Source organism: Haemorhous mexicanus, chromosome 4 (genome assembly GCF_027477595.1).
Source record: "Haemorhous mexicanus isolate bHaeMex1 chromosome 4, bHaeMex1.pri, whole genome shotgun sequence".
In the NCBI taxonomy this organism is placed as follows: Eukaryota; Metazoa; Chordata; class Aves; order Passeriformes; family Fringillidae; genus Haemorhous; species Haemorhous mexicanus.
In genome coordinates this window covers 1,106,488-1,128,248 of record NC_082344.1, presented here as the reverse complement: position 1 = coordinate 1,128,248, position 21,761 = coordinate 1,106,488, and the positions used below count along the sequence as shown (strand labels likewise).

The 21,761-nt window shown below is 45.4% G+C and overlaps 1 protein-coding gene and 1 long non-coding RNA gene across 8 annotated transcripts in view; both read right to left on the bottom strand.

Moving 5' to 3' along the window:
* The window catches only part of ANKRD17 (ankyrin repeat domain 17), a 68,925-nt gene extending 62,072 nt beyond the window's left edge, over positions 1–6,853 (bottom strand). For 2 of the 7 annotated variants that reach the window (XM_059843502.1, XM_059843503.1), the window contains exon 1: positions 6,351–6,853. In XM_059843502.1, the coding sequence (XP_059699485.1) occupies positions 6,351–6,719 (369 nt within the window). In that variant the 5' untranslated portion in view covers positions 6,720–6,853. The remainder of the gene's footprint in view (positions 1–6,350) is intronic. The other 5 variants (XM_059843507.1, XM_059843508.1, XM_059843505.1 and 2 more) reach the window with 4 other exon arrangements.
* A 4,684-nt stretch (positions 6,854–11,537) lies between these two features.
* Positions 11,538–20,173, bottom strand: LOC132325960 (uncharacterized). The gene is made up of 2 exons (XR_009486095.1): positions 19,479–20,173; positions 11,538–11,971 (listed from the first exon to the last, which is right to left on the bottom strand). It is a non-coding gene; the product is annotated as an uncharacterized LOC132325960 (long non-coding RNA).
* Positions 20,174–21,761: the final 1,588 nt, after the last annotated feature.

Sequence of the window (21,761 nt, the reverse complement as noted above, 5' to 3'; positions counted from 1 at the left end):
GTGAGTCACCTGCCAGACAGAGATGCACAAGGGAGCTCCAGCCTCTCCTTCAAGTGTTTGGTTTTTTTTCTTGTGTGTGGGAAGGACTGGGAGGTACAGCTGGGAGGATAAGAGCGACCTTCCTCCTCTTATCTCTGAATCATTCCCTGCCTGAGGGGGGGGGGGGGGGGGTTCAGATACTCCCTTTCTGCTGGACTGCAGTCCCCAAAACTGCTCCTGCACAGCTGGACAGATGGACAGACTCTGAAAGAAGCATTCCTTGTACAACAGCACAAGGCAAAGCAAACCCTAGACCAAATATGAGGCAGCCCCCTCAGCAGCAGTTTGCACAATGTCTTCGTTTCATAGACACTTTCTGATTGTTTCAGGTTAAACTTGAGGAGAATGGAAGCCAAAACCCCAAAGTGATATTCTAAATAGCAATATTTCATCCTATTTCTTAATGTTCCAACATCTTTCTAGCTCTGTTTTCTAGCTCTGAGAAGCTGCTTATTTGGACACATTATCCACTCTTGATGATTAATACCACGTAAGATATAGGGGTGGGGCAGGGAAAACCATAAAATCAAGGTTTGCTTCAGCTCATTTCCTAAAATATACCATTATGCTCCAGGAATTTGAGGATGCAGGTAAAATACAGAAGAGGAATGACTCCTACACATCAAACACCAGTAATCTGAATTTGTCAAAAACTGCTTTGGGTAACGCCAGCAGAATCACCCTAATGACAACATGCAGCCCAAAAGAAAATACTGCAAGCTCAAACAAGGATGCATTAAAGACATGCTTGGCTTTGTGACTGATTTTTAGCCTGGTGTACGACTATTACCTCATGTGAAAACAAGGTGACACAACAGTTAAGTAATACCTCCATGTGGCTTTAGCTCTTTGCACAGTCATGAGCTTAGGACAGCCTAAGGGGGATAACCCAGCTGAAAAACATCTGGAATACTGAGATAACCTCTCCCAGTACCCACTAAGACAAAGCACTGCTCAGTGCAAACACAGAGGAAATGCTGCCCTTCATTGGCCAACAATGGATTTTTTTCCTCCAGAATTCCTGTGGACTCTGCACAATGCCTGGATGGAGGTCACCACAATTCCCACACTAACACCAAGGCACGCTGATATTCACTGCCAATTTGACATGAAGACTTTTCCCCCAAGTGCACAGGTTAGCTCAGTGACCTTACCCAAACCATTTGCCAGCACTAGTCCTCCCTCACCAGCAGCTTTCTTACTCAACACATCCAAAGTTATGGACCTGACAAAGGAAGTCCCACACAGGTGTAGGAGCTCTACAGACACAGCACATCCTCAGGATGTCATCTCAGCTGAGTCACCTACAAAGCCACCATCAAGAAACCAGAAGCACAGCATTTCAGGAAAAAACACACCATGTCTCCCCAGGCAGCCATGGATTCTGCTCAGATGGCCCAACTACACTAACAGCAAATTTAGGCAATTTTTATTTCACACCATGTTAGAAGGGCTTGCTCCCTTAACCTCCAAAACAAAGGCTTCTTACTTATCCTGGATCTGCAGCATTGATTTTTCAATTCCTAAACCCAACTGCAAATCAGCTATACCCTAAATAAACACCAATAGTTTTGGCTTTAAAACACAGATAAATGGGGAAAAAAACATACACACATGATCCCATTTGCCTTCAACCTAGACAGATGAGGAAATTCTCTCAGCTAAACCCCTTCCAGAGAAACCACTCTCTTTACAGAACTGAATTACTGGCTTAAAATGTGAGGTGCTTGGCTCCAGCCTGCACATGGGAATTATGTTTATAAAGGACATTTCCTGAAGAAATATCTAAGGAAGTAAACAAATTCACATGGTGCCACCAATATTGAACTCCACCTTCTGCAGGGGTCACTTTCTGCTGGGGGGTTTCTTTTTCAACACAGATATTCACTGACTGCTTGAATTAAACAAAGCACACAAAAATAGAATAATATTTAACAATTAAAAAAAAAAGCATCAGGGCTAACCAACCTGATTTTGCTGGAAGCTAGTCCAGGAAGAGTAAGGAAGGGATGTTAAGCAGTTTTGACTAGTGCTTCCTGGGGTCACCTACAGCAGGCTTCACTACTGTGAAACCTGGTTGTAGGATTCCCCTACCAACAGCCCCTGGAATAAGCCCTGAGATTCCAGGGATTTTTGAGAACCATCCTACAGCATTTCTTTCCTATTTCCTCTTTTGAGTGGAAGAAACTAAGTGGTACAAGCAAAACACAGCTGAAACAGACAGGAAAAAAAAAAAGAATTAGAGGATAACCAATGCAGCAGAATGTGAGACTGCAGTGCACCTCGGGATGTCACACACTCAGGAGGGCAGGGCCCATCAGCTGCATGCTCAGTCACATCCGTGAGGACCCAAGGACATGAAAGCCATGGCAGTGAAGGGAACACATCACACTGTGTCAAGCCAGGCATGGTGGCCCTGCAGAATCCAAAGGCCTTACTCCAGGACTCTGATGAAGACTGTTAGGGTTAAAAAAAAAGGAAACAGATTTCTAAAATAAATTCTGTGCTTCATATCAGCTCATTTGAACACTTAAGCTCTTCAGGTCTTTTCCAATTTAAATATTACAACCATGTGCCCAGGATGCTCTTGAAAGCACACCAGGACGCCCAAGTTTTCAGATTAACTTTGCCTTAAATCTGAATCCAAGGAATTCAGAGTAGCTTCTTCTGCATGAAGAAATTTTATAGGACTTGTGTTGTTCCACTTACTTCATCTTAGTAGCTCAGCTCAATTACTATTTCAATAGCAGCCGAAAAAACAAAACAGAGCTTTTACTTCCAGGAGGCCCAAGTGAACCAAGAACGCTTCAAAAAGAGCCCAAGTATCTCAGAAAGCATCCTTTGCACAGGGCAGTGCTTCCAGGTACAGCTAACTGAGGATTGCGTTATGGAAGGCTAATTTGCACAGCATGTAAGAATCCAGCAACAGAGAAGGTAATAAATACACACAAATCCAAGGTGGATCTACACCTTGGATCATCACAAGATTCATGGACAAGACCTAACTTACAAATTGCTAAGATGGATATAAAGGGCAATTATAAATTTCACTGCCAGCAGCAAACATCCTTCACGTTCAAAGACTTGAAATAAGCTTGTAAACAATTTTTATTACACAACTAAACCTTTCAGTGTCAAATTAGAGAAGCCCTAATGCACTCTGGACACTGAGCTTCTCAGCAGCACCTTGCTACAAGGACCTGCTCCTTTTTTACACTATTTCACTGGGAATGGAAGTGTTGAACACAATCTGCACATGCAGGAACATGTGGAAGGAACCTGCAAGCTGACATTCCCTGCTCTTTAACTCCTACTGTCATTCTCGTCATACCTCGAGATTCCTCTTCCTGTATACCTAGAAAAGTTGCCATTTTTTAACAACTGGTTTTTAGGGAAAAGCAATTTACCTTTTGCAGACAACACTGGACCCCAGTATCTACCATTTTGGAGTTTTGCTGATTTGCTGCAATTTAAAAGATCAGCCTTGGAGGTTGCCATGAACAGCGTCACAGAAACTCATTAGGTTGTTGGTATGAAATTCCCATTCAACTTCTCCCAAAGCTCTCCACAGTGCCTGTGTTGCCAGGCTGAGATCTGATGGAGTTTAGGCATGGATGAAAGAAATCAGCTGATCCTAATTCCATTCCCTCAGCTCAGCAACACCTGAGCTGAACCATGTCTTTCTGCTCCTGGGGTTTCTGTGACTCAGGTTGCACCAGGTTTCCCTTCAGAACTCCTTGGACTTGTTGCTACAGTACTCCTGATTTTTAGAAGCAGCCTCATTAGCAGTCCAATCTAGAAGCACTCTGCTTCAGAGATTAGAGAAGTCTTATTGTATTAAGCACGGGAAGGGCAAAAAATAGCCTAAGACAAACTATCTTAAGTTTACAGAGATAATGAAGGGAACGGTTGGGAGGGAACACCAGCTTCTGCAGCATTCCCACAGTAGTTTCCATTCACAGCAAAACCAGCAACTTGCACTTCTTGGTGTTTTTCACTTTATGTGCCTTCCACACTGTCCGTGGTCAGAGGACCAGAATCAAACTGCAGAGCTGGGCACAACTCAAGAATATGTGAAATAAAATTAAATATTAATTCCCAAACAACTAAAAAGCCCTTTGTTCCTACAGTGGGATTTTTCTTAAAGCTTCTAAAAGCCAAAACCAACCATCAGGTTCCTTTCAGACAAGGAAAACTCTCTTTCACTGAGAACACCCAAAACACTTTTCCTCCCCAGGAGCTGCTGGGAACAACGTTCAAATTGGATGCTCTGCTGGACTAATCAGGCCATCCTCATGTTCACATTCCTAAAAACTGTGACTTCAGCTGTGCATATTCTACAAGCTGCACTCTTTTATCCTGAAGTCACTAGGAGAAAGACTAGAACAGATTTTTGCAAGCAACCTGCATGATCAAGAACAATTATAAATGAAGCATGTGGCATATATTTTGTTGTGAATCCTGAATTTCATCCTCTCAGTATTAATCACTTGCTCACTTAGCCCTGCTTAATATTTAATCCCAGACCACCCAGCCCTCACTTAGGCTAAGATGAAACCATCAGGGAAGCCTGCAGATGCCCACACTGCCTTCACAAATTGCCTACATCAGTATCTATAGCACATGTCACTCTGTCAAAGAAAAAACGTGAACTGTTCTGCTGCCTCATGATATTTAATGATCACTGCCATTCCTTCCTCTCTGCAGGCCCCAAGTAATGTGAAATAGGTGCCTATGGCTCTGAGGGCACAGCAAGCAGGCAGAGGCTCACCTCACCTCACCCACTACCTGTACTCCTCAGCTGTTTCTGCCCTTCTCTGCCCCACACACAATTCCACCTGGAAGCTCCCAGTGCAAGGAGACCTTGGGAAGAATGGCTGTGGACCACCAAATAAAACCTGCCTGTGACTTCACCAGCAGGCCTCGCTTGACACAAATTCTGTTGAATGTTTCCACCACACGCAACTGATCTCAGGGCTTGTCAGCCGATACACTGAAGTCACTGCAGGGCCTCCATCCCTTCAGCACACAGCACCGCAGCAAATCCCAGCGGCCTGCGCTCAACAGAGCTCTCCAAGCACCTGTGGGACTGCTGGACAACATAGTTCAGCAGCAAAGCAGTCATCCTACAAGTCTTACACCATAAAAACTTCTACCTACACAATGCCAGAAGCCAGCACCACATAAAAGGAGAGTACCGACTCTCTGAGACACGCTCACTACGGGCAATTTATCTCCAACAGCTGGGTAAAATGCTCCTTGTATCAACTTCAGCAGGAATGAAATGCAGAGTGCTGCTTAACTGTGGAAAAAGCTATCACCATCCCAGCCCAGCCCTTCCTTGAACCTATCAGACTCTTCCTTCCTGCCCAATTTCTAACAGAACTGTAGATATATCGCTCGAAAGCCAAACCGCTTAGAAACCCAGCTCAAAGAAAAGCTAAAAAACTTCAAGAGAACTTTACTGCAGACACTACTCAAAGAAAAAAAAAAACAAAGCAGAAGTGAATGCTCAGCTGGGGAGGTTACAAAATTAAAACCATTCAACAAAGCAACCCTGTGTGACTACATATGCAAATAAGGGGCTCCCAGCCTTATCAGCGTTTTCCAACGATACCTACCTGAAAATCCTAACACCAGACAAAACCGAGTTATTAATGCTTCCTGTTTCTGCATTGCATGGAACCAGGGCGACTTTCAGGCTCGGAGAAAACGCCACTCAACAGTTCAACACCCTGGGTTCTCCAGCAGCCTTCGCCTGGCTGCACCTTCACCTGCTTCAGCTGCACCTTCACCTGCTTTACCTGCGCACTCTCTCCAAGAGGACCTATTCCCACCGCTGGGCGCGCCAACACCTTCCCGGCCTCGCAGCCAGCGCTCCGGCCTGCCTCCGGAGCCTCATGCCGGCCTTGCCAGCCAGCAGCATTCCCACCGCCCGGCTCTCCCTCTCCCGGCTCCCGTGCCCATCGCGATACAGCACATGGCACACAGCACCTGCAGCAGTCCCCGGGCCTTTCCCTTCGGGAGGAAGCCACACCAGAGAGGAAGGCGGCGGCTGGCTGCGGCTCGCAGGGAGCCCCCGACCCCTGAGGAAAGCCGGGGGGCGCTGGCCCCGCATCCCGGCTCGCAGGGGGGCCCGGGGCTGCTCCCCGCGGCGGGGGCGAGCGGAGGCCGGGATCGGCCGTGCCCCTCCACGAGGTGCTGCCCCTTCCCGGCTCTGCCGCAGGGCCGAGGGCGGGGGAGCCGGGAGCGAGCTGGAATTATGAAACCGGATCAGCGGGGAAACCCCCGGGGCCTCCCCCGCGCCGTACCTCGGAGACCTCCTCTTCCTCCTCCTCCTCCTCCTCGTCTTCCTCCTCCTCCTCCTCCTCTTCCTCGTCGTCGCTGCCGTTGTTGCTGCTCTCGCTGCCGCCGCCGCCGCTCTCGCTGCTGCTGGCCGGCCGGGCCGCCCGCCCGCCGCGCTTCGCCTTGCCCGGGACCGCCTTCTTCTTCAGCAGGAGGTCGCACACCCGCACCAGCCCGGCCGCCCCGGGGCCGCACGGCGACGGGGGCGCGGCGGGGCCGCTCGGCCCCTCCGGGGGACCGGGCCCCGCTGTGGCGCTGCCGGCCTCGCCGCCGCCGCCCTCACCGCCTCCCTCCTCCGCCGTCACCGCTACTGCCGCGCCGACCGCCTTCTCCATGGCCGGAGAGGAAGGAAAAGGAGGAGGAGGAGGAGGAGGAGGAGGAGGAAAAAGAGGAGGAGGCGCCCGCGGCCGCCGCTGCCTCGGTCACCTCTAGCGCCGGCGCCGCCGCCGCGCCAACTCTCGCGATACTTGCGGCGGCCGCCGCTCGCGCCGCTCTCGCTCCCCTCACGCGGCGCGCGCTCGCGCTCTCCCCTCACGCCGCCCGCTCCTGCTCCCCTCGCGGCCCTGTCCCGTTCCCGGCAATGGAACCGCGGCGGCGGCGGCGCCCAGACACCCCTTATCCCCCCCCCCCCCCGCCTCCTTCCCTTCCTTCCGCCCGCGCCGCCGCCTCGGTCACCGCCCCGGCGCCGGAACCGCCGCTTGCGTCATCACCCTCAGCCTTCGGCCCGCTGCGCCTCGGTAAGGGCAAGGGGTACCTCGGCCTGGCCTCCGTCGGGAGCCTTCCCCGAGAGCCCCCCGGTGGGCACGGAGGTGCCGAGTTACCCCGTCAGGGCCCGGCGGGGCCCCGCGGTCTGTGGGGGAGTGCTGCCCTCAGAGCGTGAGGGAGCGCGCCTCGGGCGGGAAAACCCCGTGAGGGAAGGCCCGTGTTGAAACCCCGCAACGCTCAGAATTCCGCTGAAAAGTGATGGTCTCTCACACCGTGCGGACTATATGCATTAAAAAGCAACCTCCAAACGCCTCTGATAATAGAAATTGCCGGGGGTCGTCGCTAAATGGGTCAGAAAATAAATTGGTGGTCGTCAGTGAAGCCGCAGAGCACAAAATTCCAGTTAAAAGCCATGTCCGAGGATCGACTGGACATGGCAGTCAGTGGTGATCTGTCAAAGGCTGAAGTCGGTGGTCTTTTCCAGCCTAAGTGTTTCTGGGATTCTACGTTGCACACATTCCATTCCCACCAGCCACTCTGCATTTAAGAGTAACCTCCGAATCCCTGTTTTACAACAATTTTCATACAATTTCACTAAAAATGACCAACATGAAGATGCCCATGTCAACTTGACCATATTTCTCTAATGAAACCCTTTGAATATGTCATCATGCCCTGGTTCAGCCCTCAGGCCCCCCAGCCCAGATTTTCATCCCCAAAGTGTACTTGGGATATTAAGGCTGTTACCTCCATTAGGGCAGACCAAGTCCTGCAGTGGGCAAAGTCAAACGCATGTTAAACTTCAGTTAAATAAGTTAAATATTTAAATTGTGGCTTCCTCATTGAAGAAATGGGCTTTTCCCATTTTACTTTTTAGACCTGTTGGAAATAAAAAGGATTTTCACCACAGAAACACACGATTGTAAAGACCAGTAATGGCTCTATGCACTGGTACGATACGGAGGTGTTGGAATTGGTGTTTCAAACCAGCAATGCCTGTTCTGGTTGTATTTTACAGAAATGAAAAGAGATTGTTGTTATTTGAGTACTGAGGTGTTTTATTTGGCTGATGTTGGAGAGCACCGGTGAGGTGTGCAGCTCCTCTGAAATCACACATTCCTTTTTAAATAAATCCTCAACTGGTGCTTGTCATGGGGTCTGCACAGCTCCCCCCAAATCCTCGTGTTGCTGAAACCCCACCAAAATCCCATCCTGATACGTGCCTCTGTATGTTCTTAGTAAAAGGACTGCCTTGAGAGCAGAGCCCCACTGTTAAATTACATTATTTCCAAGCCAGCTGGAAATAACTGACACAGACTCTTAACCCTCCAACTCAGAAGATAAACCTCTAATCTTCAGGTACAGCTCCTATATATTATTATATATCTATAGATGATTATTTATTCTTTCATAAATATCTCGGCAGATTACAGTTTGATGTAATCCAGGAGGAATAAACCGAATACTCTAAGCCACCTACTTCCAGCTTCCTGATGTGACTGTGCAGAAATCTCAAACCATACCAGCATGAGATGTGTGATGGCAGATCAGTGACAATAACACTTTTGTCCTCTTTTTTTTTTTTTTTTTTTTTTTTTTTGCATTAAAAGTAATGGAAATGCATTGATTGTTACTGGTTTCTGTCGGGGTGTAAGCAGACATGAAACCTTTGTTATTTGTTACAATTACATGTATGTTATTTAGCATTGATGTTAGGTATTATTTGTTGTCATTGCAAGAGGCAGAAAAGAGGCCTGGGAGTGAAGACAGGTGATCTCAGCCCCACCACCTGAGATTCGTGCTGCGGTGTGACAAGGACGTCACTTCATTGTTTGATCCGAGAGGTGGGTGACTTTAAACAAAACACACCTGAGATGGCTCTGGCTGTACGAGGTCCAAATGCAGCACATTCACCCACCCGGGTCCGGGAAGGGTGGCTGCAGGGCTGGGCTTTACCCTCGGAGCTGTTCGCTGCCCTCTCTCTGCCCCTTCCCAGGACGGTGAGAGGCAGGGAATGGCCTCCCGGGAACGGCTCTGCCGCGGAGCTCGGGCTGCGGTTACTCTCAGCTACACTGTATCACAAATCTGCCTTTGATACTGCCTGCCTTTGCACCTTATTCCAAGTATCTGTTCGGGGGGTTAGGTTTGGAAAGGCTCCAGCTCCTTGCCAGCGAAGGCAGCCATAGTATTTTATCTGTGGGTCGTGCTCCCCGGCCCGGGGTCAGATGGAGCAGTTAGCAGCGCCGCTTGTGTGGGCACAGGCAGAGCAGCCTGTGGGAGGCTGTTTGTGCCGTTTCTTTTATGGCGGTGACCTCTGTTCTCATCCAAGAGTGGCGCCTCCTCGTTCGGCGCTGCAGGGCAAGTCCTTTTCCTCCACGTCACAGCACTCCGCTTATCCCCCCTCTCCCTGCCACCCTAGCTTGAGCCTTTTGTGCTGGAGTGCAGCAGGGGAAGGGTCTAGCGAGGAAATCATGAGTAGCGGCTGAGGGATCTAGGGGGCTCCGCCTGGAGAAAAGGAGGCTCAGGGAACTCTAGACCTCCTCCAGGACAGGAGGGTGCAGCCAGGTAGAGGTCAGGCTCTGCTCCCACTTCACAAGCAATAGAACAAGAAGGAACAAGGCTCAGGTTGTGCCGGGGAGGTTCAGGTTGGAAATGAGGAAGAATTTATTCGCAGAAAGGGTTGTCAAGCCCTGTGACTGCTCAGGGAAGGGGTGGAGTTACCATCCCTGGAGGTGTTCAGGAGACAGCTGGACGGGGCACTCAGTGCTCTGGGCTGGCTGACAGGCTGCAGATTGGGCACAGGTGGGACTCGGTGGTCCTGGAGGCGTTTTCATACCTAACTGGCTCTGAGATTCTGCGAGTGCAACAGCAAGCAAAGCCCTTGACTTTAGAGATGCTCAATTTTAGAACCATGGGGCTTATAAGATTTGATTTTGTTGAGGGCAAAAGCTGCTAACACAGGTCTGCTCCTAATCTTGGCATGGTTTGAATGCCTTGGGAAGGTGTGACACTTCTCCAGCACTTTATATTTTAGAAACCCAAATGAAATCATTGTAAATACTGTGATAATCATCGAGACATAATGAAGGAATAAATAATCCAGATTTTTTATTAGTTTTTTATTTGGTTTTTTTTTGTGTCCCGGTTTCCACAAGGGTGTATGACCCATAGCTGTGTTCCCTGTTCACCAGGCTCTTAGGGAATGGATTGCCTATCACTGAAAAGTCAGTGTAGGCTCTAAATGGGGCAGTAATACCTAAAAACCCACATTTCCTTCCCTGGTGAGTCTGTGAGGTTGGTTAACTTTGGACACTTGGGTTTATTGGTAGCATAGAGCTGCAGGAAATCATGGAATTATAGGACCACAAACTAGTTTGGGTTGGAAGGAATGTTAAAGATCACCCACTTCCAGTTTCCTGCCATGGACAAGGACATCCTTCACTATGCCAGATTACTCTGAGCCCTCTCCAACCTGGCCTTGGACACTTCCAGGCATGGGGCATCCACAGCTGCTCTGGGGAACCTGTGCCAGGGCCTGCCCACCCTCCTAAATATTGAGGAAAATTACAACCCTTTGTTATCTCTTTCATCTGTGATTTCTCCTTCTGTATTTATCCAAATTCCTCCAGGTTATTGATCATTCCACTGAGCACTCCATAGGAGTTGTGGGAAAGTTTGGGGTCTGGATTCAGTGAATACTTTCAGGCACTGTCTCCCGTGTGCCAGATTCCTTAAAAAGTTCTACAGGACAAACAATGTGTTGAAACCTCTGCTGTGGTATAACTGTCCTCATGGATCTGCTTTCAGTTTCATTTACAGCTGCTGGAAGCAGTGTCATTGTCAAGGTCAGGGAGCAGGGAGTGAGGGAGCATGAGTTTTGTTTGCAATTAATACAGGGACTGAGAAAAGCTGATAACTTTTTGAATTTTTGGTACAACTTCCACAAGGCTAGCAAGTTGATCATCCAAATAACCTTCAATCCAAACCCCAAATCCTGCCAGTCTGACTGGTGACTGCCTTTGTAGTCTCTGATATGTACAGTTTTGCCATCGCTGCAGCTTCTGCACGTGCTGGAATGTTTTTACGTGTATCATTCAGGGAACTGTGAACCCCAGACTGTATTGTTTCAACACACATACTAAGGGACTGGCTCACTGGAGCTCCTTGGTGCCTAGATAGAAGATCCATCTGAAATGGGAGGGAGGAAGAACTACAAATGGACCACCATGACTGATTTTAAATAAAAGGAACAGAACTGAAGTTCTTCAGCGAGCATGCAATGCCTGCTGCCCAAGGCAAAGGGAGAAAGGAGGAGAAGAACACAAATGCAGAGAAGTGCAGTTTTCTGTGATATACATTTTTAGCCTTGTCTAAACCACTCGGTTTTAATCCCAGTAAATTGCACATGGAAAAGAATGATTTAGAACAGACTTTACGTAGCCATATCATTTGCTTTAAATTACATTTATTAACTATCTGCATTTCTTCATTACAGCGAGTTTCCTGTGAGCATCTCAGGTGGTGTGGCCTTGTGAGTAAAGAAAACAAAGACAATCGAGACAGATGGAGAATCGAAGAGGAGCAGAGCTAGCCCAGGAGAAGTGCATAGAGTTACAGCAGAAGGTAAATTTACAGTACTGTTAACACTCAGACTGCATTTACATTACTGCTGACACTCAGACCCCTCCAGCATTAACTTCTGCCTCTTTGGTGCAGTAAGGCAGGTGATTTGCCCTTGGCTGTCCTTATCCATGATCCATGTCACTGGAAACACACAGGCATGTCCCACTCGAGTGCCCTGCGAACCACTCGTGTTCCAGCCCAGGTACTGATGGTGCGGGTGCTCCGAGTTGTCAGCTGTGACCACCTCCTCACAGGGAGACTGTGAAAGGAAAAACAACTACAGAAAGCAAAACCTTTCAACAATTGAAGAAATCTGCAAGTGCTCTGGTGAAAAACAAAACATTTGTTCTGTCATATATTTGGTACTTTGAGAGCCTTAGTTAAGAAATGGCCTAAGCACTTGAAATCCTAAAATGCGTTAGTACTTTGTGAGCCTTGCATTTTAACATGCATAAATTATTCCAAAGGTCTGCTTTAAGATCCTAATTTGCTTGATAAGCTTTCAAAATTATTGTCCTTTGTGAGTACAAAACTGAAAAACAACATGGCAAAGAGAGGCAAAGGGCATCTGGACAAGATTCTGGATTCTTTCTCATTCTCTTCAGGTGTGGTCACGGGTAACATAAACCAAAGACAAGACAAATCATAAGATGAAGTGATTTTTTTTTGTGTATTTCCTGTATAAGGGATCTCTAATCCAAAACTCTAAATGAGACCTCTCAAGCCAAAGCTGCATCGCTGTTTTGCTGGTTGGTTGGTTGTTTGTTTGTTTTTTAATTTTTTGATCGCTGACATTTAAGGCAGCATCAGCTGTGGGCTGCACAGGAGTCAGCTAGAAGGTTAAACATTTCTTACACTTTGTGTTTTGCCTGGGTTCAGCCAATCCATAATGATAATTTCTATAGTAACCAGTTTTTTAAGTCAACAATTGATTAGTTCTGAAATTAGTCCTTGAAACAGCTTCTCCTGGAGCAGCTTGGAAGACCTCAATGCCAGTAGCTTTCTACTGGCATGCAGGACAACACGGCTCAGGCTGTTTTTTCTCTCCTCATATAGAGTGTGCCTTGAAAATATTTATTCTCCCAGGGAAGTTTTATCTCTGGATAAGGAAGGGAGTGGGAATCTCTACGCAAAACTCTGTAAGACCTTGGATTCAGTGAAGGCAGTGTCAGAAATGCCTTTGGTATCTCAGAAAGGCACTTAAAGTGGAAAAAGAACATTTTTACAGAGTTCTAATTAGAACTAGAAAAACTGCCTACAAGTTTTTGATGGTCTAAAATTCCCTAATCCCAAGGTCCCGTGGAGCCTCTGTTGTCAAAGAGAACCTGCCCTCACTTGTTCACTGAGTGCTGTTTCACTTACTTGCTACATGTGGTGGGTGCCTGCTCTGCTTTAGGGGCCCTTGGGACAGGGCTTTCAAACACAGAGGAGAGCTCAACCTTTCTGTTATTTCAGCTCGACTCAGCAGGTGGAGCTAAAAGCCGGCAGCACACCTGCACCTAAAACCAGTCTGATTTCAATTCTTTCCAACGCTTTGGAAATTAATTTTTACTAAAGCATTTGATGCTAAAATATGTATGTCCTGAATTTTTTTTATCCAACAGTAAATATGAAGTGATTTTTTTTGTGTCTAATTTATTTCCAGCAGGGTAAACAAGCATTTCTGTCTGCGCATGGCATTTACAATGGCACTGACTTTATTGCTAGCTAGTTACAACGTTGGGAGCTGCCTTCAATAGCTCTGTATTCCTCAATAAGGGACCTTTTCAATAAAGACAAAAAGTGCTGGTGTGGTGAATTCTCTTTCTGTCACTTGCCATTCTCTTACTTTCTTCTTTTTGACTCTGAGTTAACTTATACTTTTTTAATGAGAAAATATCTCAAATGTCAAACTTACAACTGTCCAGCGAGCGAGCCTAGGAGTATCTTGAAAGGTAAATCCGGATCTTTTATTTTCATTCATGAATTTTGATGCAAAGCCTCAGCTCAGTGTTCTCAAGTGTGTAATTTTCAATTATGGGCAATATATTAATTTCCAATACTGAACTGTTCAGAACTCAGAACTCAGTTTGAATACAAAGTCCCAAGCCTACCTTCAGACATGACTACAGCCTCTCCAGGTAGACCAAAGCTCTTAAATGCTGCTTAATTTCAGTGAGTTTTAAACTTGGATTCAGAAAAGCACTTTACATGTAACATTTACGTACCTTAATTCCAAATCCTGCGCACCTCTTGGTCAGATGGTGGCTGTCACAAGCCAGAAAAGCAGTCCAGAATTTTTGGAGTGCTTTATCAGCAGTACCTCATATCTTAAGGAACTTCTCACAACCTGTATTTCTGATGTGTTTCTTTAATTTAAAAGGACAATGCAAACACTCTCCAAAAAATTGCCTCCATAAGCATTACACAAATAATTTGCAATAAGAGCACCAAATAAATCACACATCATTACTATTCAACCAGCCGATTTTCTCTCCATTATTAATCCAACCCTCAGTGAGGGCTGATCTCTTTTTTAGACACATCATTGTGGTAATTCTCTACGATTGTCACTTTCTTTGCCCACAGGAACATGAAATTTTTCTCAGTTTTGAGGTCTACAGCCTCTTTGTGCAAATCGTTTTGTTAACAGTAGGTGGCAGATTTCTCCTGCCTGAGAGCTTGGAAAATGCTTCATTGGGCTAGTTCTTATGGAATGCTGATACCTGTTTATTCGGGACACACCACAGCTTTCCCTGTCAGAGCTCTCGTTTAGGAAAAGATTAGGCTTGAATGTCGTTTTAAGAGTAATCTCGGTATTACCTGAGCTAGACCTGCTTTTGCAGGTACATGTCCTCCTCATCCACTAACCAATCTAAAAACATTTCTGTGATTTGGTGTGAAATAACTTCCTTAAAATATTGTAGGGAGGGTTGAAAATCCGCTTGGAAAGATCCAAGATATCATCTCCCTTTTATCTAGCTCGTTTTCCAGAGAAATCAGGCACGTTTTGGCACTGACTTTGACGTGACCAGAATTAGGTCAATGCTGAATATATTTCAAAATCCTGCACAGAGGACCTGGTAAACTTAGTGAGTTGCCAGGAAGCTCCTTAAGCAATATCAGTGCCCAAGAGACCGCAGTCTCTGCCTAAAGTGCAGTTATATACTAAAAGCAGCAAGGGAAAACCTGATTTTTCTTTCTGAAGAGGAAGGAGATAGGTTGCCTAGCTGATAACAAAGAACCAAATAAAATCATCTTGCTTTTCTGTGGAAACTAACTAACATAACACAAACAAGTTCCTTGGCAAGCCTAGCCTCAGTTTCAGTTTCCCCACACAATTTTCAATTCCAAGTTATGTTGTTTTGGATTGAATTTTTTGACCAGCTTGAGCGTGAAGTTTTGTACTTGTGGGTGGACAGGCAAAATAACCTAAGCCCATGTCAGTGGAGTTTTTGTTTTGTGACAGTGGGATAGTGGGAATGACATGGAACATTCCAGAGCCACAAGTCTCTGATGGCACACATCCCAAGGTCCTGGGGGAACTGGATGATGTGGTCTCCAAGCCACTCTCCATCATCTTGGAACAGTCACAGCCATCAGGTGAAGTCCCCAGTGACTGGGAAAAGGGAAACTTTTTATAAGAGGGGTAGAAAGCAAGACCCACGGAACTACAGGCCGGTGAGCCTCACCTCTGTACCGGGGAAGACCTTGGAGCAGATCTTAATGGAATCAATGCTGAGGCACATGCAAGACAGAGAAGTGATCCAGGACAGCTTCACTAAAGGCAAATTGTAACTGACCCAACTAGCTCCTTCATGATCATCAAATCCCACCAATAACCTAGCACAGGCAAGAGCACCAATAAAGCACCTAAATTCTCTGAATCCAAAATGTTTCACTGGAAACATCAGAGTACTGATAAACTTCCATAAAATCCGGTTATATTTCCATATTGGCTCTGACAAACCTGCAGGGCGGGCAGGCTCTGTACTTGAGAGAGTTCTGTCAAGTGAGGCAAGAACATTTGTACTCTGGGATGTCAGAGGATCCATCCCAAAACTCCTCCGTGCTGACAGCAAAGAGGCTGCGGTGGTGCAGCAGGACCTCAGAAACCATGAGACTTGTGTTCATAACACTCTCAGCATTTTGAGGCTTCCTGGACTCACCAGGAACAGTGTTCTCTGTCTTGACTCAGCACTAGGCTGTCCCTCTCTGCCAGCAGGAACTGGGAGAAATTAGGTTGAACACATAATTTGCCCAGCTTCCGATCTGCCAGTCCAGGGAGCCAGGCATCTGCCTAGATCTGCACTGACTTTAGGGGAAGCCTTAAGCCTCTTTGCACTGGGAACAGCTCCAGTGCCTAGACACCCACTGTTTTCCAGCACTCAGAGTCAAGGAGGAAAATCAGAATCCCACCTTCACACTAAACTGAAGGTACCAGAGAAGGGCACTACTACATCAACTGTTATAATTAAATTTCCTGAGTTATTTTTGAGACCTGTGGATAGGCTCTGGATATGCCTGACTGGCAACACTGAAGCGCTGTTGGTTTGAGCAAAAAAGGCCTTTGGGCAGAAAGCAAATGTCAAGGACTGTCAGCATGGGGTTGGAGAGCACCACAGAGGAATGCCCTTGGGAGTGTAGCCTCTGCCTAATTGATCCAAAAGACAACACCAAAAGCTTCATGTGCAAAGAGTTTGTTAATATTTCTTTGCATGGCTTAAGAAGGGTTCAGTTTAGTGTTGAAATTTAAAAAAAAAACCAAACCAAACATCACAGCTATTTGGGCTTTGCACAGCCACAGTTCCACCTGATAGATTTCTTTAGTTCCTCTGATGTATGGACCAATCTTTTAATAACTTATTTAAGAGAACCACATGAACTACACAGATCATGTGTAAGCTTCATCACGTTTTTTGGTCTCTGATGAAATTTTTCTGACTCTGGGAATGTACTGAGGAACCTTTCTTCTAAAATCAGGTCTTCCTGAAGGCCCTCAAAGTCAGAGAGACTGAATTTCAAATCCCAATTATTCACTCCTTCAAAAATCAGAGTTTATAAGCACTACTCGAAAGAAAAACAAACAAAAACCCCAAGCAATATTTCCTCAGTTTTGTACTATTTGTAGTCACTTCCTTAACTCTGGGAATGCCAGGTTTCCAGAATTCCACGTCATAGTGCAACAAATCCAGTTAAAGGAGAACACGGGAAGGAAAACAGCAACCTGAAGAAAGACAATGTTTTGTTGCTGCTGCTGCAAATCCAGCTGTCTTCTAAGAGATCATTACATCCTGGTAATACCATTGCCAATCTGGTTGACATGGAAGGAAGTACTGAACCTGGAACTACAAGCCAGAGCTCACCTAATAAATGTGGTCTGGTTGAATGCTGCTTGAAAAACAATTGATTTTTAGAACAGAAAAGTACAGGTACTTGGATTTGACTAACTGAACTTGGCTTCACAGGCTAAGGCAGAATAGGGGAAATATTTCACCCTGTCTTTGAATTTCACCTGTGGGATAAGATTCACATTTCCTTTCTGGAGCCTCAGAATTTGTAATTGCACCATAATGTGCAGGTGTGGACTACCCTCTTCTGTCAGCAAGTAAATATCAGGGCCAAATTTTAAAATGTCTTGTCCTGCCTGCTCCAGTAACAGGGACCTGAAAATGGCTCTATAAACTTGTCTTCTCCTGCTGAGGTGCCACCTGAGGCCCTGACACGCAGCTAAAGAAATTCCAAAGACAGTAGGGGATATGTGAGGTGGGAAATGCTATTCTTGTTCCAGGACCTGATTTAAAATGACTGTATTTTAATTTTTCAAAGGTGTGAGGGCTTTATCTTAAGAAATTGTTTGCTCAGGAACAGAGGAAAGGCTGAGAAAAGAATCACTCCCTATATGTCCCTAATGCTTGAACATTTACACGTTGTCTTAAAGAGATGAACTAGAATCTTCCCAAGAACGAAACCAACCAAAAACCCCAAGGGCCTAAGAGAAAAAAACAGCACAAGAGAACAATTATAGCAGTAACACAGATCCTGTTTCTATGGAGGTGGACATGAAGGAGAAAATATTTACCAGCTTGGCAGTTTTTAGGCCAGAATGGGAAAACCCTAAGTTTACAATGAAAGTGAATGGAAAATAAGGGAAGTAAGAGTGTCAGCACTGCTAGGTGTTGCAGTAACATTTTGGGGGGCACCTGCACAATGGCAAAAATTGTACACAAGTCCTACAGCTCCTGTAGACATAGAGGATTTTTTCCAAGTCCTAAAGTGCCTCAAGTTGAGAGCAAACCCAGTGGCTCCCAAAATAAGTAGTTGATTTTACACATGCTTTGTTTCCAATTTTAGCAAATACACCTACTTACACTTGCAAAAACAGTTTGTAGCCATATTTTTTTAAAAAATTGAAAGTTACAGATCAATGGCCTAAAGAAATTCAAAACAAAAAGATGCTCCAAACATTTCCTGCTGTTCCTCAAAAGTTTTCATTTTATCTTTTATTGCTAAAGCACATCAAACCTGGGAAAGAAATATTAACAAGCTCTTGCCAAAGAGAAGCTTTCACCTTTAGCCCTTGACTGTACCACATTAAATGGCTCCTCTCTCCTGCCAAAGGCCATCAGGTAGCATACCAGAGCAGCACAGAAATTGGAAACTGAGTGCCAAAGAGCTTCTAGGGCACAAGTGATTGCACTGGATTCCAAAGGTCTCTGGGACTTAGGTAAGTGGAAGAATATAGATCTCCACTGATAATCCTATCATGAGCCAAACATCAATCACAGCACTGCAACCATGTCAGTTCCAGAGACAATTATCAAAGGCATTATAAGACATACTGAAGAAAAATGTTTCCCTGAGAAGGACTTCCTGAACAGAGCAATGCTGCACCTCGAGTATTTCTTGCCCTCATCTATTTTGTGTTTAGATACGAAATTTAGATACACCCATACCAAGATATAACACTGATTTTTGTTGAGTTCCTTAGAAATGGATAAGAGATGATGGCAATACTCAGCTATCTGGTGGAATACCTACTTGAACAGGCAGAGCAAGAAGTGCTAGGGACACGGAAAGTAGAGACAAGTCCTGAGAAGTCTAAGAATTGACACCCTCAGAAAGTACTGAAGGCCGTATATTTGGATATATTCAGGCAATCGAATGGCTAACAGGCAAAGCAAAGCTGTCCTTGTTCCTGCTGCCAAAGAATGATGTTGGCAAATGGTCATCAATAAGGAAAACAGCTACATCCCCACACTGTGGACTTGTGGGACAAAGGGGTAGGGATGCTAGAATGGCCTAGGGATCGGGTGCACAGGATCAGCAAGAACAGTCCTTCCTGTGGATTCAGAAATCCTCATCGGAATGAACAAGAACTCACTCACACTGCAGCTGGGTGGCTGATGCCAGAAGAGGAGCAGCTGAGTATCAGAACTCACTGATGATATGCTCACGAGATACACCTGACAGGGAATGCTATTAGCTACACCTGAGCGGGTCTCTGCCTGTTCTGCCACAGTGCTCAAACCCCTTGTGTCTTTATGTTTGTTCTGTATCCATGAGTCCACCTCTGTTCAAACAAAAGCCATATATCTGAGAGGTTTGACTCGCTTTGCACAGGAGTCAGACTTCAGTGATAAGAATGGCAAACATCCTGCACCAGAGCAGGAAAAAAAGTCATGCCTGATCACTGTCCATATGTCCAGAGCTACTGACATATAGAGCTAGAGACATTTATTTAGAAATATACTCATCGTTACAGTTATTAAAAAATAGCTACTCACTGCAGCTACTGAAGGTCTTGAATGTCACAGGAATGTTTTGTCTCTAGGTTTGGTGTGTGCCTCATAGTCCAGTCCCACAAACAGAACTACAGGTCTTGAATAAAGGAACAAAGCAGTAAATACAATGGAAGGCCATAAAAGTAAAGGGTTTCTTCATGTCCTTTGGGTTCTCAGAGATGACTTGGAAAAGTACTTCCTTCCCAAAAGGGCTCTGACAGCTGTTCTCACAATTCATCACATTTGTTTCTCAAGAGCCTCATTCTGTATCAGTACATCTCAGTCCACTTTGTTTCTACTCTTCCACTTTGCACAGGCCGGTATGATGAAATATTTAAAAAGTATGCATCCTTTTTCTTTCCAGATCAATTACTCTTGGAATTATTGTCTTTTGGTTCCCCACAACTGGAATAAAAGTATTTATCACCTGTAAGTTTAGACATAAATGTGTGTGAAAAATGGATCATCCTAGAATGCCATTGATAAATTCCTTTTTCTAATACCAGGACAAGTTTGTTGGAGTGAAATCAATGCAGTGTGAAAGCACTGAGTGACAAGAAAGTCAGTATACTATTTAATACTGTTAAACAAACATGAGCATTGGAGCTCAGCTCTCAGCAGTTATATGAACCATTGGCATGAAGTAAAGGACAGACAACAGAAGATATCTAGAAATAAACATGGACCCTGTATTCCAAACTTACATATTAACTCCAGGGGACCAGGAGTGTTCTTGCTAACACTGCACAATGCTGCAAGGGAAAATTCCAGAGAGCTTTCAAAATGCAACAATTGCAACCGTGGTGTTGAATTTTGGCTTTGCCCTCCCAGCCCTTAGCTGTAGTTTTCTGGAGACTTCTTTGGTACAGCCTGAGAGCATCTCAAGAGCTGTTCCAAAATATCATTCACCAGTACCACAGCTTTTTACTGCCTTATAGTTCTCCACAAAATAATTAGTCTGTTTCTGTCCCACTGAATGCTCTCTTAAGATTCGAAAGGAGATGGCTCTTCTCTGACAGAGGGATATGGTCAGTAAAATAATTACAGACTGAATTAACAAGCTCTTTCCCCAGATTTTGTTAGGCTAATGCAGCCCAGGTCTGAAAGGTCCAGATTGTTCATTGATTCCCAGAATTCTCCAGAAATGTGGGATTTTGCTACAACCACCTGAAAACAATCCCAATGTCTAACATTATGACATTTCTAACATTGCTTTTCTGCCAACCCGGCTTTCCTGCACCATCCTTCCTCTAAGAGTTATCCAAATAACCTTTTAATTCTCAAAACAGAGCCTTGTTCATTTAAATCACTACCAGAATCCTGCCTTTCACCTACAAAAATATCAGGAGCAGACTCAGGAAAATGCAGAATTTTTTTGCAACAGCAGCAGACTGTAGAAATTTCATTGTATCCAACTATTCTGTGAACTCATCTCAGTTTTATGTGGTTATTCCTGGAGAAAAGAACAGCCTTCCTGGAACACAAGACACACTGCCTAGGCATTTTCCTGAATGAAAACTGCCTGCAGATGTTTTGAGCTTAGACATATCATTTGCTTTATCTCAAATGTCTTTAGAAACTCACACTCAGAAACAAAAGGAAGTATTATGCATGTACTTACTTAGTCAAATTTCCAGAAAACTGACCATGGAATTCTTCTTACTATTTCCATTAGGAATAATACAGAGTCATGGCAAAACTGCCCACCTGAGGAAGAAGAACAGAGTAGAAAAGGGAACCTTAAAGACTAAGGAAGGGTTTGGAGACCACAGGCTTGGCTCTACCCCATGGGTGCTCACAAAGCAGAGTTGCAAGCCAGCACACAACCTCCAGTTGTGTGGGCTGATATCCACACACTGGGGACATGAATTAATTAAAATAAATCCTACTATCTCCTGCTGGGAAGCTACATCACTTGGCACTCAGCTAGCATCCAGCCTTGTACTTGTTTGGGAATTTCTGAAGCATCTCACTGGGTGTCCTGAAAAGTAATTTTGATTTATTCCATGTCCTGGGGCTCTGTGCAAACTGCACATTTTTCCTGTATCTGATCTCCTAAGTTACTGACCAATCAATGGGAAATTTTTCAGAGATGAGAGCAATGTTTAATTAGGAGATGACTCTTGGGAGGATGTCAGTACAAGTGAGAAACTGCAAAAGCCTGAAACGGCAGCCCTGGCACATGCTTACCCGTGGGTTTGGCTGTTTTCTGGCTAGCAGTGAACAGCGGTACCCACGGAAAACCAGAGCAGGACCTAACCAATTCAGGAGTGCAAATCAGCCACA